This window comes from Nicotiana tomentosiformis, chromosome 6 (assembly GCF_000390325.3).
Source record: "Nicotiana tomentosiformis chromosome 6, ASM39032v3, whole genome shotgun sequence".
Taxonomy (NCBI): domain Eukaryota; kingdom Viridiplantae; phylum Streptophyta; class Magnoliopsida; order Solanales; family Solanaceae; genus Nicotiana; species Nicotiana tomentosiformis.
The window spans coordinates 11,838,838-11,859,278 of record NC_090817.1 but is presented as its reverse complement, the minus strand read 5'-3'; the positions used below and the strand labels follow the sequence as shown (position 1 = coordinate 11,859,278).

Here is a 20,441-nt window from a genome sequence, read left to right as displayed (position 1 = left end):
GTAGTGGCCACCGGGTCAGGGCCTTCCACAGTAGAGGGACCTTCAGCCGCCATGCCTCCTCCTTCATCCGGGCCATCCATCACTATGCCACTATCTGTGCCCTCATCTTCAACTTACCCCCAGATTGCACTGCGGGTTTCTCAGACCTTATCCAACATCAACAACTAGATGCAGGCAGCTATATCAAAGCTATCTGTCTTATCCAGTGCATTAGCAGCACAGTCAGCCCCAACACAACTTCAGGTACCTCCATCAGTGGAGGATTCATTGAAGGAGCTTTTGGACAACCAGAAGAAGCTCCTGGACAACCAAAAGAAGTTTCTGGAGACTTTGGATACTCATGGCAAGGTGATCAAGGATTTGAGCAAGCAGGTAAAGAAGATGAGAAAGACTCGGGCCTCAAAGGAGTCAGTGGAGAAGCTAAGAAGGAGGTAGAGAAGTTCACTTCTGCTAGAGATATCTCACTTGACTTGCTTATAGAGGAGACTGCCCCAGCAACACAGGTAGTAGAGCATGAGGCATGCAGAGCTCCAGTTAGAGGATTTGTGGTCCCCCAGTAAGAGGATTTGGAGATCCAGTTAGAGGACCCGAAGGGAGCTGATGATCCTATGCAGTCCGAGGACCCCACTCATGTGCCTGACCCCATGCAGACAGAGACCACATAGGGAGTTTTCTTTACTCTCTAACCCTTCACTGGTCTTATTTTGATATTAGCATTGAGGAAAATGCTATCTTTTATTTGGGGGGAGGGGGGAGGGGGTCCATTTTGATTTGGTGACATTGGTATGTAATAACTATGATACTATTTTTCTTTACCTTTATTTATCGTTATTTTCACTTTTGTTATTTTTCACTTTTGGTATGTATATAACTTTACCATTCGATGTATATATTCATTTCCATTTTGTATATATTTGTTTCACTCCATTATTGTACTTATTCATTTTATTGTTCGTAGTTTACTTCATAACTTCTTTCGTATTTTTCCTTAATAGCTTAGCTTCTTATTTCCTTTAGTAGCTTATTTTTGAGTTTTTAGCTTCTTTTTACATTTTGCGTGATCAATAAGCCTTTGGTTTTCTTAATGTCACGGTTCTTTCTAAAGGTGGAGGTTGTGTGAACCGGGTGGCTCTTCCCAATGATGGATGGCGTGACAACCTTCTTAAGGGATCGAGTCTGTTTTCTTTTTGTTTTGGTGTATATAGTAGTAGTAATGAATAAAAGTGTCTCAAGCAGGCTTCACTTGGTACTAACACATTTACCTTCGACCTCATGGTTAGAGACAAGTTGATTGGCAAAGATTAGCTCTAGTTGTGACCTTTAGACTGTTGCGTTGGCTAAAACAATCATCGAGTGGTTTCCTTGAGCCATTTGTGATTTTAAATCTTAGCTAGGGTTGTTGTGGGCTCTCGACTCTATTCTCTTTAACAATCCAGCGGCTTGAGAGTTGAGGTATTGAATTGCAAGTCCAAGTCCCGTGCCAAAACGTCTAGAACTTTCCCTGAATGTTTGTCTAGGCGAAATTCTAAGTGTAGCTCGACTTGAGAAATGATTGTAGGCTCTCCTTGGTACAAGTTGAACTTTGAAAGCTTCCATAGCCTACCATTATGAAATCCCTAGTCAACTCCTTTGAGCCTAAGCCTTTTTCATTCAATAGCCACATTACAAGCCTTTATCCATCCTATAATGACCCTCTCTTGGCACCCAATCTTTCCTTAGCATTCATGATGAAAAATTGGCAAAAGCATAAGTTTGGGGGAGAGACGAGTAAATTGAAAGTGATAAAAGGTTCAAAGAAGAAAAAGAATTGTTGAAAAGGAAAGGCAAAGAAAAGGAAGAAAAGCCAAAAAGAAATACGTCAAAAAGAAAGAGAAGGTTGAAAGGATTCAAAGAACATAATGATGAAAGGCAAGGAATGATGAGAAAAGGAGAAAAATGATTGTCATGAGTAAGAAAGAGTGACGGTTTGTCTCTCTAGTTCCCTAAGGAAGAAGAAAAATGACTCAAAGGGTCAAGAAAGTATGAGCCAAAATGAGAAAATGGAGTGCTTAAGGAAAGATGAAACCATCATAGTTCGTTATGTCCTACCTTGATCCAAAAGCATTCATTACATCCCTGCTAAAGCCCTATATGATTTCAAGTTGAGTGAGCTTACATTAGTGGTGATTTACATAAGGGGCAAGCTTATGGTACTTAGAGCCGGACTTGTGGCATTCTTTAGAGAGTGATGAGAGCACTTCTTCACAATCCTTGTTTTGAGGGTTACATTCTAAAAAGCGAGATTTGCTCATGGAGAGTAGAGGAGGAGGAGTTTAGGATCCACAATGACCTACGTGAGAGAGCGAGCTTACTTGATGAATTGAGTCAACTCTTGATGCTCTAGTGTCACATTAGAACTATGGAACTAAAAAGGGCATAACACAACGTTGTTGATAATTCATTTGTGTTGAGGGTAATTGTTAGTTCCAATTGATGCTTGATAAAGGCACCTTAGGCCAACTGAAATATCCTTTTCTTTTTCTTGTGGAGGTGGGAATTACTTTATTTCCTTAAGGACAAGCAAAAGCTTAAGTTTGGGGGAGTTGATAAGTAGGGATTTTAGCCTATTAATTGCTCTCTTTTACTTGTGTTTTGGGCCTAAAAAGCGTGAAGGTATTCCCAGAAACTAACTTAATATGCTTGCTTGCAAGGATTGTTCAAAATGAGCCAAAGGAGCCATAATCAACTCATAAAGGAGTCAAAACTTGAACAAAAACCAAAACTGGACCAAGAGGTGTGGAACGCGGACCGCGACAAAAAAGTGCGGCCGCAAAAGTATCAACGTGGACGCGGCCATTATTTCGTGGTCTGCGATATGAAGAATCAGAGAGAGTTTTTTTAGGCACAAACATGAACGCAGACCGCGATAAGAAGATGCGGCCGCGAAAGTACCAGCACGACCGTGATGGGAATTTCGCGGACCGCGGTTGCTAAGGATCAGAGAGTGCATAATTCAAGCAAAAATGAGAAGGGCGGTCCACGTCAAAGTTACGCGGCCGCGTAAGTCTCTCACGCGGACGCGGTAGAAATTTTTCAATTCGCAAAACAAGGTTTAACCCAGGTCCAGATGTGAAGAAACGCGGGCCGCGTTTAGAATTACACGGCCGCGAAAGCAAGTGTGCGGTCGCGGTCAGAATTACGAAGCCGCGAAACTTCCGCAGGGGTATTTTTGTTCGGAAATTTCAGCTTAGTATAAATAGATCTTTTTGTCAATTCTAGGTTATGTTATGTTTTTACTGAGTACGTGAGACGTCTAGGTTTTCCTTTTTGGGAAATTTTGTACAAGATTTACTTTATAACATTAGATTTTCATCTTTTAATTTTGTATTATGGATTATATCTTCTCCTTATCTTTGATTTCTGCTATTATTATGAGTAGCTAGACTCATAGCTAGGGTTGTGACTCAACCCTAGTGTGGGTATTTAATGGGTCTTGAATTTTAGGGCTTAAATGTTTATAGGTTAGTGATATTTAGCTTAGTTCTTGCTAGAATTATAGAATTAGTGGTTGCAAACACCGATTCATGCCTTTATGATTTAGTCTCTTCTTGAGAAAGAGGGATTAAGTTTGGGAAAACTAGGCTAACAAGGAATTGGGATGAACTCAAGAAATTGATAGCCCAAATTAAAGGGTTAATCCTAGAGATAGTAATGCCCGACTTGAGCTAATATCACACGACTTGCATGAATACCCAGTTGGACTTGAGAAAGCCAAACTGGGCAAAATCACTCAAACTATCGAGAGATATAGAGTGAGTACTTGGGTGTGATGGCTATATTACAATCCCAAATTAATCAAGCTTGCCCTAGATTCTTACTACCCGTTAGATGTCCACCTAGGCGAAAGTCACTACCATCGTCCTTTTAAACACTTGAAAACCAACATCAAAAATATTGTACTTAGCTTTAATCTTAGCATACAATAGAAATAGAATCAACACCATCATATTTGGAAGTGCAATTAGGAACAACACACGTATATAGACTAAGATATAAACCTAATTCCAAATCAATTAACTCCCTTTGGAAATCGATCCCGACCTTGTCGGGTAAAACTGCATCGACCATCCTCGCTACTCAATAGTGGTGTGGGTTAGGACCCAATCAGTGCATGGCACGAAAATGGATGCGAAAAAGGAGAAAAGTGAAGGCACAAAACAGCTAAGTGAAGACAAGGCACAGATCGCTTTGCGAAATGGAAGAATTTCAAAAGCTGAATCCGCGTCAATGCGCGCGGCGCGCGAAGGCAGACGCGGATTCTAGCTTTTCCCATCCGAAAAGGGATTGAAACGTTCCGCCCCTTAGCAACCCTAAGTGATATAAATACATCAAAGAATGACTTTTTTAAGTGTTACACAACATCTTTGAAGGCAAGAACAAGCAAGGAGAAAGACAGAAGATTCAGAAACGAGTTTTTATCTTTTTTCTTTCCTTTTATATTATTGGTGATGAATTCTTATATTGTAGTTGTGAAAACAATTATGAGTAGCTAAAATCTTTATTCTAGGGTTTGATGGAACCTCTTGGAGGATGAATTTTTGTTGTATTTAATATAAGTTTGCCTTTGGATTTTCTCTACTCTTTCCACTACATGATTATTATGGTTAATTGAAGGGCCCGCAATTGACTATGCCTATTTAGTGTGTATTACTTGGAAAAGGATATATATTTAGGTAGTTGTTGAACAATATTACTCCTAACGTATATGAGGGATCAATACAGAGGGTTTAAAGGTGGGATTAGGAATAACAAAACATTGGTGCGGTCTTAGTGAGCGATAAAGTAGTGTCAGCTAGCGTAGTTCAGAAGAATACGTCGAGTAAATTTTTTTATTTGCTCGAAAGAGAATTAAAACACCTAAAGTGCTCACGATCGGTAGAGAGTATCTAGGCGAATTTATAGGAGACGTAGCAGGGAGGATTCCGATAAGAGGGGAAATCGTAACCCTAGACCTTTCCAATCTTGTCTACAACATTTGCTTTGTTAGTAATAAAATTACAGCTTTTTAATTACCTTGCTTTTAGTTAGTAAACACTCAACTCATTATTCAATATTTCTGAAAGTTGATTACTTGAATTCTTGTGAAACTAGCAGTTGTGATTAGTAGGTTAATTCCCTGTGGGATTCGACTCCGAACTTGTAAACCAGATTATATTTGCAATGACCGCTTAGTCCTTTTTATAAGGCATAGTTGGGCGTGATCAAATTTTGGCGCCGTTGCCGAGGAATTAATGGTTTTATTAATTACATCTAGAAGAATTGCTAGGATTCTTAGTTTAGTCAATTTTATTCATTTAAAATTCATTATATTGAAATTCTAACATTTGTAGTCTTGGGGATTACAGGTGCATGCCTAAAAACTCCACAAGAACTGGTGAATTGTTTGAAATATTATCGGATCCTGAGAAAGCTTTCAAGGCATTAAATCATGTAAACAAGAAGGACAAACGACAACAGAACTCAACAAAACAAATCGAACTAGACATGTGTCACGACCTAATTTCCCCTCCGTGTGACGTCGTGGCGGCACCTAGTCTCTACAACTAGGTAAGCCTAACACTTTGCGGAATAATGAAACAAAAATATAAATTTAACCAACTATTCAAAAATATACAACAATCCCCAAAACCCGGAACATCGTGAATCACAAACTACAGAAGGAAAAGTCTAGTGTATCTATACATCAGAATATAACAAGGAAGATACATAAAATAATGGACATGAGAAAGAGTAGAAGGGGACTATGAGGTCTGCGGACGCGGCAGATATACCTTGAAGTCTCCAAAGTTGTCCCAGCTCACTGATAGTACGGCTGATAAGGTGCACCTAGATCTGGACACGAAAAACATGTGCAGAGAGTAGCATGAGTACACCACAATGGTACCCAGTAAGTGCCAAGACTAACCTCAATCAAGTAGTGACGAGGTTAGGTAAACGCCCTACCGGAGTAAATATAATAAATTAAACAGTAAAATATATAAGTAAAATTTACAGTAACACAGTTAAAGAAATTCTCAAAAATTTAACAGTTAAAGGAGCCCTCGGCTCAGAACGAAGTAAACACAATGGGGAATCTCCCGTAGTTCCGAATGAATATGCAGTACAGGGGGATCTCCCGGAATATGTCCGTAGTCCCAAAGTAAATATGTAGTGCTGGGGGATCTCCCGAAATACGTCTGTAGTCCCAAAGTAATTATGCAGTGCTGGGGGATCTCCCGGAATACGTTCGTAGTCCCAAAGTAAATATGCAATGCAAGATAAAATGACAGGTATGGCCTCGAATCATACAGTTTACACTAATCACAGATAAGGAAAATAGGGATTTAACTAAGCATGGCGCACAGAATGTCAATTAGGCAGTTAAAACACGTAACCATGCTTTTCTAGTCTAAACTAAACAATTAAACATATTAGTGCAAATTCAATAAGAGAAACGATTTATGATTTTAAAAGGATAAATGGGATTTTTGCAATAACATCCCGTGTACATACTCGTCACCTCACGTACACGGTGCCCACACACCAAATAATATCGAAATATCCTAAGGGGAAAGTCCCCAACACAAGGTTAGACAAGCCACTTACCTCGAACCAAGCTCAATCAATCAGTCACCATGCCTTTCCCACGAATATCCGGCTCTGAATGGACCAAATCTAGCCAAAACAATTACATATCATAAATACAACCATAATAGACTCATCTAATTAATGAAATCAACATTTTAACAAAAATTCCGAAACTAACTCAAAAATCGCCTGTGGGGCCCACGTCTTGGAATCGGGTAAAAGTCACAAAATACGAACACCCATTCACTCACGAGTTTACTCGTACCAAAATTGCTCAAATCCAATACCAAAATCTCGATCAAAACCCCAAAATTCGGCCAAGAACGTTTCTCAATTTTCACCCCAAATCCGAAATTAAACGATGCATTCAAGCATAGATTAGTGGAATATAACCATAAAGGAGTTAAGAATCGTTACCCAATCGATAACTCTGAAAATCCCTCAATCCCTCAATCCCTCGTCCAAAATCCGAGCTCCCAACTCAAGTTTTTGATAAAAATGGCACAACCCCCGTTTTTGGAAACTTTAATACTGCCCAGACGCGTCCTTCTTCGCGAACGCGGCCACACCCTCTCGTTCGCAAAGTACAATTTTCTTCGGCCCAAAATTCCTCCATCGCGAACGCGATGCACATGTCGCGAATGCGAAGACCACTCAGCTTGACCCTTTGCGAACGCGGGATCTCCATTGCGAACGCGAAGCACGAAATCTCGCCTGCCTCCAGTTCTTCTTCGCGAACGCGAGGACCATGTCTCGAACGCGTAGCTTCGAGGTTCCACACCTTCGCGAATGCGATTGCGACATCACGGATGCGAAGAGTAATTCAGATGCCCTTCCCAGATACCTTACGCGAACGCGAGGACTCCTTCGCGAACGCGATGAAGAAAATGCCTGCAATAGAACACCAGAAATCTGCAATCTTCCAAAGTCCAAAAGTGATCCGTTAAGCATCCGAAACTCACCCGAGGCCCCCCGGGACCTCGACCAAACATACCAACCACTCCTAAAACACCATACGAACTTAGTTGAGCTCTCAAATCACATCAAACAATTCTAAAATCACGAATCACCCTCCAATTCAAACTTAAAGAACTTGAAACTTCAAAATTCTACACTGATGCCGAAACCTATCAAATCACGTCTGATTGGCCGCAAATTCTACACACAAGTCATAATAAACATTACGGACCTACTCCAACTTTCGGAATCGGAAAACGACCCCGATATCAAAAATTCCACTACCGTCCCAAAATTCCAAAAATTCGACTTTCGCCATTTCAAGTCTAAATGAGCTACGAAGCTCCAAAACACATTCTGGACACGCCCCTAAACCCAAATTCACCTAACAGAGCTAACGGAACCGACGGAATTCCATTCTGGAGTCGTCTTCATACAATTCCGACTACGGTCCAAATCCTAAGGCTTAAGCTCTCATTTAGGGACTAAGTGTCTCAAAACACTCCGAAACTCAAAACCAATCATCCAGGTAAGTCACAATAGCAGAAATAGATGGAAAACAGTTAATAGGGGCTAAGGGCTTTAAATCTCAAAACGATCAGCCGGGTCGTTACATCCTCCCCCTCTTAAAATCATCGTTCGTCCTCGAACGAGTATAAAGACATACCTGAAACTGTTAAAAGATGAGGGTACTGGCTGTGCATATCCTGCTCGGTCTCCCAAGTCGCCTCCCCGACCGGCTGACCTCTCCACTGGACCTATAATGAAGCAATATTCTTTGACCTGAGCTTTCTGACCTGCCTGTCCAAAATGACTACTGGCTCCTCAACATAAGACAGATCCTTGTCCAACTGGACTGAGCTGAAATCCAATACATTAGTCGGATTACTGTGATACTTCCGGAGCATAGACACGTGGAATACCGGGTGAACTCCTGCTAGACTGGGAGGCAAGGCAAGCTCATAAGCAACCTCCCCAACTCGCCGCAATATCTCAAAAGGACCAATGAACCTCGGGCTCAGCTTGCCCTTCTTCTAGAACCTCGTGACGCCCTTCATAGGCGATACCCGAAGCAAGACCCGCTCACCAACCATAAATGCCAAGTCACGAACCTTCCGATCCATATAACTCTTCTGCCTGGAATGGGTTGTGCGAAGTCTCTCCTAAATCACCTTCACCTTATCCAGGGCATCCTGGACCAAATCTGTACCCAACAATCGGGCCTCGCCCGGCTCAAACCATCCCACTGGGGACCAGCACTGCCTACCATACAAAGCCTCAATGGTGCTATCTGAATGTTGGACTGGTAACTGTTGTTATAAGCGAACTCTGCAAGTGGCAAGTATTGGTCCCATGACCCTCCGAACTTCATCACACAGGCACGAAGCATATCCTTAAGAATCTGAATCGTGCACTCGGACTGCCCGTCCGTTTGAGGGTGAAAGGTTGTTCTCAACTCCACCCTAGTACCCAACTCCTGCTGTACGGCTCTCCAAAACCGTGATGTCAACTGTGTACCTCTGTCTGAAATGATGGATATTGGAATACCATGTAGGCGGACAATCTCTCTGATATAAATCCCAGCCAACCTCTCAGAAGAATAAGTGGTCAACACTGGAATAAAATGAGCTGACTTGGTCAGCCGATCCACGATTACCCAAATAGCATCAAACTTTCTCAAAGTCCGTGGAAGTCCAACTACAAAGTCCATGGTGATCCGCTCCCACTTCCACTCTGGGATCTCTAACCTCTAAAGTAATCCACCCGTCCTCTGGTGCTCATATTTGACCTGCTGACAGTTGAGACACTTGGCCACAAACCCAACTATATCCTTCTTCATCCTCCTCCACCAGTAGTGCTGTCTCAAATCCTGGTACATCTTCGCGGCACCAGGGTGAATGGAGTACCGCGAGCTGTGGGCCTCCTCGAGAATCAACTCCCGAAGTCCATCTACATTGGGCACATAGATCCGGCCTTGCATCCTCATCACACCATCATCACCAATAGTCACATCTTTGGCATCACCTCATCGAACCCTGTCCTGGAGAACTAGAAGATGAAGATCATCATACTGGCGCTCCCTGATACGGTCATAAAGAGAAGACCGAGCAACCACACAAGCTAATACCCAGCTAGGTTCTGAAATATCCAATCTCATGAACTGACTGGCTAAGGCCTGAACATCTAAAGCTAAGGGCCTCTCAGCTGCCGGAAGATACGCCAAACTCTCCAAACTCTCTGCCCGACGACTTAAGGCGTCGGCCACTACATTGGCCTTCCCCGGGTGGTATAATATAGTGATATCATAGTCTTTAAATAGATCCAACCACCTCCGCTAACGCAAATTAAGGTCCTTCTGCCTGAACAAGTGTTGCAAACTCCAGTGATCAGTGTAAATCTAACAGGGAACACCGTACAAATAGTGACGCTAGATCTTTACGGCGTGAACAATAGCTGCTAACTCGAGATCATGAACTGGATAATTCTTCTCATTCACCTTCAACTGTCTAGACGCATAGGCAATCACCCTACTGTCCTGCATCAATACCGCTCTAAGGCCAATTCTCGAGGCATCACAGTAGATAGTGTAGGAACCCGAACCTGTAGGCAATACTAATACTGGGGCTGTAGTCAAAGATGTCTTGAGCTTATGAAAACTCTCCTCACACTCCTTGGTCCACCTGAATGGAGCACCCTTCTGGGTCAATCTAGTCTTAGATGCCGCAATAGATGAAAATCCCTCTACAAAGCGACGGTAATACCCTGCCAAACCAAGAAAACTTCGGATCTCTGTAGCTGAGGACGGCTTGGGCCAACTCTGCACTGCTTCAATCTTATTCGTATCTACCTGGATCCCCTCACTCGATACTATATGACCCAAGAATGCCACTGAGTCTAACCAAAACTCACACTTTAAAATTTTTGCATACAACTTCTTTTCTCTCAAGGTCTGAAGTGCAGTCCTTAGGTGATGCTCATGATCTTCTCGAGACTGGGAATATACCAAGATGTCGTCAATAAACGCAATGACAAAGGAATCAAGATAAGGCCGGAACACACTGTGCATCAAATGCATAAAGGCTGTTGGGGCATTGGTCAGCCCAAATGACATGACAAGAAACTCATAGTGACCATATCTAGTCGTGAAAGCAGTCTTCGGGATTTTCGGCTCCCGAATCTTCAACTGATGATAGCCAGAACGCAAGTCAATCTTGGAAAACACCCTAGCACCCTGTAACTGATCAAATAAATCATCGATGCGAGGTAAAGGATACCTGTTCTTCACTGTAACTTTGTTCAACTGCCGATAATCAATACACATACGCATAGAGCCATCCTTCTTCTTCACAAATAAGACCAGAGCACCCCAAGGTGATACACTGGGCCTGATGAAACCCTTATCAAGCAACTCCTGCAACTGCTCCTTTAACTCCTTCAACTCAGGAGGAGCCATACGGTAAGGAGAAATAGAAATGGGCTGAGTGCCCGGCAACAAATCAATGCCAAAATCAATATCTCTATCGGGCGGCATACCTGGAAGATCAGCTGGAAACACATCAGGGAAGTCCCTCACTACTGGAACTGACTCGACTGTAGGGTATCAATACTGACATCTCTCACATAGGCCAAATACGCATCACACCCCTTCTCAACCATTCGCTGAGCCTTAAGAAATAAAATGACCCTGCGGGAAGTATACTCTAAGGTACCTCTCCACTCTAATCTCGGCAACCCTAGCATAGCCAGTATCACGGTCTTAGCGTGATAATCAAGAAAAGCATAATGGGGCGACAACCAATCCATGCCTAAGATAACATCAAAATCTACCATACTGAGTAATAACAAATCAGCTCTGGTCTCAAAACCACTAAGAGCAATCAAACACGACCGATATACGCGGTTCACAATGAGAGAATCTCCCACGGGAGTAGATACATAAACAGGGGAACTCAAAGAATCCCGAGATATCCCCAAATGTGGAGCAAAATAAGAAGACACATATGAATACGTAGAGCCTGGGTCAAATAATACCGATGCATCCCTATGACAGACAGGGACGATACCTGTGATGACTGAATCTGAAGCAACGGCCTCTAAACGGGCTAGAAGGGCATAATACCTAGCCTGGCCTCCCCCTCTAGGGCGACCTCGACCTCCCCGACCTCCACCTCGAGCAAACTGAGGAAGTGGGGTGGCAGTTGGTGGTGGAAGAATGGCTGGAGGAACTGGTGGAGCACGTAGAGGCTGATAAGTTTGTGGAGGTGCACCCCTCCTGGCTCTGGGGCAATCTCTAACCAGGTGACGAGTATCACCACACTCAAAACAACCTCTCGGAAAACGCGGCAGCTGAGACTGACTCGGACCTGGCCTGCTGGACTGGCCGGTAATAGCACCTCGAGTAGGAGGCATACTGGCTACTGGCGGTGCATAATAGGGCTCCTGAGGTCTAGGAGGAGCTAGAACACCACTGGCTACTGGAAGAGCTGAATGAACAGGGCGACTCACAAAGCCCCTACCATAGCGTGCTGCTGGCGCACAAGCTCCTGAATAATGACCAATCTCTCGAGACCTCTTGGCCTCTCTCTCCTCTCTGTACCGGGCAAACATGCCCTCCACTCTCCTAGCAATGCTCACTGCCTGCTGATAAGTGATGTTCATCTCCAACTCCCTGGACATACTGGTCCGAATACTGGGGTGGAGTCCCTCAATGAAGCGACGAACCCTTTCTCTAACTGTAGCAACCAGAGCCGATGCATGGCCAGCTAACTCACTGAAACGGACTGCATATTCCGACACAATCATAGTACCCTGGCGCAACTGCTCAAACTCTGCACGCTAAGCATCCCTGAGGCTCTGAGGAACATACTCACGCAAGAACATCTCTGAGAACTAAGTCCAAGTGAGTGAGGCTGCCTCGTCCGGACTAATCAGCTCATAGGCACGCCACCACTGATTTGCCGCTCCCCTCAGCTGGAAAGCGGTGAAAGAAACCCCATTTGTCTCCACAATGCCCATAGTACGGAGAATACGATGACTCTCCTCAAGAAAACCCAGAGCATCATCTGAAGCTAGTACACTGAAAGTAAGTGGGTGGTACTTCTTGCACCTCTCAAGTCTGAGATGCTCTGCCTCAGAAGCTGCTGCCCTAACCTCGGGCTGAGCTGGAGCTACCGACTGCATTGGTATAACCTCTGGAACCTGGTCGACCTGAACCCGCTGCTCTGGAGTACCGGCGATGGGAGTGTGTGCTCCTCCCCCATCCTGAGATGTGGCAGGAGCAAGTGGAATCAATCTAGCCTGAGCTAAGGTGCTAAACATGTTCAGAAACTGGGCTAGAGTCTCCTGGAGGGCTGGTGCAGCAACAGGTATCTCAGGTGTCTGCCCTCTAGCTTGACCTACTGGGGCTCTTCTGTAGTGGCTCGTGCGGGTTCTTTGGCTGCACCATGTGGACGTTCTCGGCCTTTACCCCGGCCCCGGCCTCTCACAGCTCTAGCAGGGGGCACGGGTGCCTGGTTATCAGATCCGCTTGTACGTGTCCTCACCATCTGTGAGAGAATAGAATACAAAAGTTTAGAATCTTTGAAGTCAATAATTTTTCGCACGACAAGGAATCAAAGTAGTGAAATTTTCCTAACAGTTCCATAGCCTCACGAAGATAAGTACAGATGTCTCTATACCGATCCGCGAGACTCTAATAAACCGGTTTGTGACTCACGACACCTACGAACCTAGAGCTCTGATATCAACTTGTCACGACCCAATTTCCCCACCGTATGACGTCGTGATGACACCTAGTCTCTACAACTAGGTAAGCCTAACACTTTGCGGAATAATGAAAAAATATATATAAATTTAACCAACTATTCAAAAATATACAACAATCCCCAAAACCCGGAACATCGTGAATCACAAACTACAGAAGGAAAAGTCTAGTGTCTCTATACATTAGAATCTAACAAGGAAGATACATAAAATAATGGACATGAGAAAGAGTAGAAGGGGACTCCGAGGTCTGCGAACGCGGCAGATATACCTTGAAGTCTCCAAAGTTGTCCCGGCTCACTGATAGTACGACTGATAAGGTGCACCTAGATCTGCACACGAAAACATGTGCAGAGAGTAGCATGAGTACACCACAATGGTACCCAGTAAGTGCCAAGACTAACCTCAATCAAGTAGTGACGAGGTTAGGTAAACGCCCTACCGGAGTAAATATAATAAATTAAACAGTAAAATATATAAGTAAAATTTACGGTAACACAGTTAAAGAAATTCTCAAAAATTTAACAGTTAAAGGAGCCCTCGGCTCAGAACGAAGTAAACACAATGGGGAATCTCCCGGGATGTCGTCCCGTAGTTCCGAATGAATATGCAGTACAGGGGGATCTCCCGGAATATGTCCGTAGTCCCAAAGTAAATATGTAGTGCTGGGGGATCTCCCGAAATACGTCTGTAGTCCCAAAGTAATTATGCAGTGCTGGGGGATCTCCCGGAATACGTTCGTAGTCCCAAAGTAAATATGCAATGCAAGATAAAATGACAGGTATGGCCTCGAATCATACAGTTTACACTAATCACAGATAAGGAAAATAGGGATTTAACTACGCACGGCGCACAGAATGTCAATTAGGCAGTTAAAACACGTAACCATGCTTTTCTAGTCTAAACTAAATAATTAAACATATTAGTGCAAATTCAATAAGAGAAACGATTTATGATTTTAAAAGGATAAATGGGATTTTTGCAATAACATCCCGTGTACATACTCGTCACCTCACGTACACGGTGCCCACACACCAAATAATATCGAAATATCCTAAGGGGAAAGTCCCCAACACAAGGTTAGACAAGCCACTTACCTCGAACCAAGCTCAATCAATCAGTCACCATGCCTTTCCCACGAATATCCGGCTCTGAATGGACCAAATCTAGCCAAAACAATTACATATCATAAATACAACCATAATAGACTCATCTAATTAATGAAATCAACATTTTAACAAAAATTCCGAAACTAACTCAAAAATCGCCTGTGGGGCCCACGTCTTGGAATCGGGTAAAAGTCACAAAATACGAACACCCATTCACTCACGAGTTTACTCGTACCAAAATTGCTCAAATCCAATACCAAAATCTCGATCAAAACCCCAAAATTCGGCCAAGAACGTTTCTCAATTTTCACCCCAAATCCGAAATTAAACGATGCATTCAAGCATAGATTAGTGGAATATAACCATAAAGGAGTTAAGAATCGTTACCCAATCGATAACTCTGAAAATCCCTCAATCCCTCAATCCCTCGTCCAAAATCCGAGCTCCCAACTCAAGCTTTTGATAAAAATGGCACAACCCCCGTTTTTGGAAACTTTAATACTGCCCAGACGCGTCCTTCTTCGCGAACGCGGCCACACCCTCTCGTTCGCAAAGTACAATTTTCTTCGGCCCAAAATTCCTCCATCGCGAACGTGATGCACATGTCGCGAATGCGAAGACCACTCAGCTTGACCCTTTGCGAACGCGGGATCTCCATTGCGAACGCGAAGCACGAAATCTCGCCTGCCTCCAGTTCTTCTTCGCGAACGCGAGGACCATGTCTCGAACGCGTAGCTTCGAGGTTCCACACCTTCGCGAATGCGATTGCGACATCACGGATGCGAAGAGTAATTCAGATGCCCTTCCCAGATACCTTACGCGAACGCGAGGACTCCTTCGCGAACGCGATGAAGAAAATGCCTGCAATAGAACACCAGAAATCTGCAATCTTCCAAAGTCCAAAAGTGATCCGTTAAGCATCCGAAACTCACCCGAGGCCCCCCGGGACCTCGACCAAATATACCAACCACTCCTAAAACACCATACGAACTTAGTCGAGCTCTCAAATCACATCAAACAATTCTAAAATCACGAATCACCCTCCAATTCAAACTTAAAGAACTTAAAACTTCAAAATTCTACAACTGATGCCGAAACCTATCAAATCACGTCTGATTGACCTCAAATTTTGCACAAGTCATAATCAACATTACGGACCTACTCCAACTTCCAGAATTGGAAAATGACCCCGATATCAAAAATTCCACTACCGGCCCAAAACTCCAAAAATTCGACATTCGCCATTTCAAGCCTAAATGAGTTATAGAGCTCCAAAACACAATCTGGACACGCCCCTAAACCCAAATTCACCTAACAGAGCTAACGGAACCGACGGAATTTCATTCCGAAGTCGTCTTCATACAGTTCCGACTACGGTCCAAATCCTAAGGCTTAAGCTCTCATTTAGGGACTAAGTGTCCCAAAACACTCCGAAACTCAAAACCAATCATCCCGGCAAGTCACAATAGCAGAAATAGATATAGGGAAAACAATTAATAGGGGCTCGAATCTCTAACTCTCCAAACGACCGGCCGGGTCGTTACAACATGGGTGACGTAATAGACAACCCAAACAACAGAAATAATGGGAATGACCCAAAAATCAAGGTGTGGCACCTCTTATGCCAGAAGCGGCCTTGTATGATTGGGCATAACCCACCATTGAAAATCTAGCAACCAAAATTTCAGTCCCTTAGATACAAGCAGAGTCATTTCAAATCACAAACAACATGCTATATCTGTTGCAGAACAAGGGACTGTTCTCCGGGTCTTACATTGAAGATCCACAGCATCATCTGAAAAATGTTTTGTCAATTTGTATCACTCAAAGGCAACCGAATATGACACTGGAAGTAATTAGACTATTACTGTTTCCATTCTCAGTGACTGGAGAAGCTCAAACTTAGCTCAATTCGCTCCTCATAAACTCCATCACCACTTGGGAGGAAATAGTCAAGCAGTTTTTGAACAAGTTCTACCCACCCAATAAAACTACCAAGCAAGTTGATGAGATATTGAGCTTTAGGCAGAAACCAGCTGAAACACTATAAGAAATGTGGGAGAGGTTCAAAGGGATGCTAGTTAAGTGTCCACATCATGGAATTCCAAATCAGATGTTCGGACAAAGGTTTTACATTGGATTGGCAGATAGCTTGAAGGCCAACATTGATACTTCAGCAGGTGGAGCATTTTTTTTAGCAAAACTTTCAGAGAGTGTAAGGTCCTACTAGATAAAATGGCTCAAAACTCAGGATGGATGACAAGAGACACTACAATCACCCCTGTAGTTCACTCAGTAGCTTTGGACCCAAATAACTCCATAGCCCAGAATATGGCTACGATGATGACGCAAATGAGTATCCTCACTAAGAAGATTGATGAATCAGGCCAGAAGCAGGTACACATAGTTGACACGACTAATGGGGGCTTATGTACACCATGCATTAACCAACCATATGTGTGCTCGTGGAGTGGTGAAAGTGACAACCATAACTATCAGGAGAATATGAACTATGTGGGCAACTATGGAGGCCAGAGACAAGGTGGTTAGACTTGGGGACAACAGAATCAACAATATAGGCTAGCACAACAGCAGTACAATAATAGCACTAATCCTGGAGTTATGCGACCACAGGGTCAAGTCGTGCCTTACCAAAGGCAATAAGGATACAATCAGCAAAATCAACAGCTAGCTTATCAGCAGCATCAACAACAACAGATAGTGAGACAAGATGATTAGTTATCTGAAATTAAAAGGATGTTGCAACAACTGATTGGGTCTAATGAAAAAATGCAAGAGAAGGTTGAAGCACATGACTCAGCGATAAAAGGCATTGAGATTCAATTAAGGCAGATATCTATGGATATGAATAATCGTCCCCAAGAGACGTTACCTATGGACACACATGTCAATCTAAAAGAGTAGGGCCTGAAGCAGCTTATGGCGGTGAGTCTACGAAATGGTAGAGATTTTGATCAAAAGCAAGAAATTGCTCGCGAAAGCCGACCAACTGAGATACTTGTGCCAGTACCAATTGAGGTAGATGATTCAACGGGGTTAACAAAGGTAACGGTACAACATGCACAAGAGGAAACAAGCAAAGAAAAAGAGGTTGCAAAGGAGACTGAGAAAGTGCAAGAGAAGGCATCGGAAAAAGTGCCGGAGCAGGATCTAACTCAAGTCACAGGAAGTAAGCGACCTCCAGCACCCTTCGCGCAGAGGTTGGCTAAATATCAGAAGGATGAACAATACAAAAAATTCATGGAAACTTTGAAGCAAATTCATGTAAACATTCCTCTAATTGATGCTTTGAGGGAGATGCCCGGGTATGCAAAAATGATGAAGGACTTGATGTCACGCAAGTTTGACTTTCAAGACTTGGAAACTGTGACATTGACTCAAACCTGTAGTGCTATTGTGACAAGACCTATAGCTGAGAAGCTATCTGACCCTGGAAGCTTCACAATTCCATGCACCATAGGTAGCTATGCATTCGCCAAAGCATTGTGTGATTTGGGGGCGAGCATAAATCTGATGCTATTGGCTATCTATAAAAAGTTAGGAATTGGAAGAGCAAGGCCCACATCCATGTTACTACAACTAGCTGATCGAATGGTGAAAAGTCCATTAGGTATACTTGACGATGTACTTATGCAAGTTGGAAAGTTTGTGTTTCCGGCAGATTTTGTCATTCTGGACTGCCAGGTTGATGAGGAGATTCCCATAATTTTGGGAAGGCCATTCTTGACCACAGGAAGAGCTTTGATTGATTGTGAAAGTGAGGATTTAAAGATGAGGCTGAATAATAAAGAAATAACATTTAATGTGCAAAAGTCCATGCGGTGACCCAGTGAGTTTGCAAATTGCTATTTGATAGAAGCTGTGGATGTGATCATGGAGGAAGGTGATGAGGCACTTAATACAAACGACCCTCTTACGGCATGCCTCATGAACTTAGAATAGGTAAATGGTGAGGACTTGGCAGAGTGGGTGTTGGCTCTTAAAGGCCAAGGGTACTGGAAAAGAGAGCTCAAATTCGAGTCTTTACACTTAGAAGAAAGAAAGACCCCTCCAGCTAAGCCATTGATCGAAGAGCCACAACAGTTGGAACTAAAACCGCTACCATCTCACCTCATGTATGCTTCCTTGGGACCTAACTCAACTTTACCCATTATTATCTCATCTGGTTTGTTAGATGTGCAGGCAAAACAACTTTTGCAGGTGTTAATGGAGTGCAAGACTGCAATTGGTTGGACCATTGCAGATATTAAGGGTATCAGCCCGACCTTCTGTATGCATAAGATTTTACTGAAAGATGGGCACAAACCTTCTAGAGAACATCAAAGAAAGCTGAACCCCAACATGAAAGAAGTCATGAAGAAGGAAGTGATCAAGTGGTTAGATGCAGAAATCATTTTCCCCATCTCCGACAATAACTGGATTAGCCTAGTTCAGTGCGTGCCAAAGAAAGGTGGAATGACTGTGGTGCAAAACAAGAACAATGAGTTGATCTCAACAAGAACAGTCACGAGATGGCGAATTTGTATGGACTATAGAAGATTGAACAAGACCACCCGAAAAGACCATTTTCCCCTGTTGTTTATTGATCAGATGGTAGATAGATTGGCAGGGAGGTCCCACTTCTGCTTTTTGGATGGATACTTGGGGTATAATCAGATCTCTATTGCCCCGGAGGATAGAGAGAAAACATCATTCACCTGTCCATATGGAATCTACGCTTTCCTGAGAATGTCATTTGATCTATGCAATGCACCCGCCACATTCCAAAGGTACATGATGGCCATCTTCGCAGATATGGTAGAGGACATAATGGAAGTCTTTATGGATGATTTCTCAGTGGTGATAAACTCATTCGATGACTGCCTTAGGAATCTGAAAAGAGTGTTGAAGAGATGTATAGAGACTAATTTGGTTCTAAACTGGGAAAAGAGCCATTTCATGGTACAGGAAGGTATAGTCTTGGTGCACCTAGTGTAAAGTAAGGGCATTGAGGTGGATCGTGCAAAGGTTGAGGTAATAGAAAATTTGCCACCACCCACTTCCGTCAAGGCAATAAGAAGTTTCCTTGGCCATGCCGATTTCTACAGGCGGTTTATAAAAAAAATTTCCAAGATTGCTAACCCTTTGTGTAAATTGCTTGAAAAAGATCACCCCTTTGTGTTTTCTGATGACTGCAGGGTAACTTTTGAGGAATTGAAGAAGAGGCTGGTGTCTGCACCTATCATAGTTGCACCCTACTGGGAACAACCATTTGAGCTGATGTGCGATGCAAGCGATTATGCTATAGGAGCAGTACTGGGGCAGCGAAAGGAGAAGGTCATACACTCAATATACTATGCAAGTAGAACCCTGAGTGGTGCCCAACTAAACTACACAATGACCGAGAAGGAGATGCTAGCAGTGATGTTCGCATTTGACAAATTCAGGTCATACCTGATAGGCTCGAAGGTAATTGTTTATACTGACCATGCTTCCCTCAGGTACCTAATTGAGAAGAAGGATTCAAAGTCGTGCCTGATTTGATGGGTGCTGCTACTACATAAATTTGACCTGGAAATCCATGACAGAAAGGGAATGGAGAACCAAGTGGCGGATCACTTGTCCAGGTTGGAAGGAGCAAAGAAGAAGGTTGAGGTAGACGAGATCGTTAAAACTTTCCCGGATGAACAACGGTTGGCCACAAGCCTTGAGGTAGCGCCATAGTATGCAGATATTGCAAACTACCTGGCAAGCGGTATTATTCCCCACGACCTATCCTCTGTACAAAAGAAAAAGTTCTTCCGTAATTATCGTATGTACTTTTGGGATGAGCCTTATCTATTCAGGATTTGTGTTGATAACATGATCCAGAATGTATTCCCGAGATAGACCAATCTTCTATTTTGCAGGCTTGTCACGCATCCCCATATGGTGGCCATTTCGGGGGAGCAATGCCAACTGCAAAAGTGTTAGAGTCGGGCTTCTACTGGCCGACATTGTTCAAAG

General features: G+C 43.3%; 2 protein-coding genes and 1 non-coding gene across 3 annotated transcripts; 1 reads left to right on the top strand and 2 right to left on the bottom strand.

Annotated features, from left to right (window-relative positions):
• Positions 1-9,991: 9,991 nt before the first annotated feature.
• Positions 9,992-12,366, bottom strand: LOC138893574 (uncharacterized). Its single transcript, XM_070178203.1, has 3 exons — positions 12,243-12,366; positions 11,596-12,107; positions 9,992-10,555 (listed from the first exon to the last, which is right to left on the bottom strand). Exons 1-3 carry the CDS (start codon positions 12,364-12,366, stop codon positions 9,992-9,994), a joined length of 1,200 nt encoding a protein of 399 aa, XP_070034304.1.
• Positions 12,367-16,431: 4,065 nt separating this feature from the next.
• LOC117274515 (small nucleolar RNA R71) lies at positions 16,432-16,538 on the bottom strand. The gene has a single exon (XR_004504632.1). It is a non-coding gene; the product is annotated as a small nucleolar RNA R71 (small nucleolar RNA).
• Positions 16,539-17,375: 837 nt separating this feature from the next.
• LOC138893573 (uncharacterized) lies at positions 17,376-18,281 on the top strand. Its single transcript, XM_070178202.1, has one exon. It carries the CDS (start codon positions 17,376-17,378, stop codon positions 18,279-18,281), a length of 906 nt encoding a protein of 301 aa, XP_070034303.1.
• Positions 18,282-20,441: the final 2,160 nt, after the last annotated feature.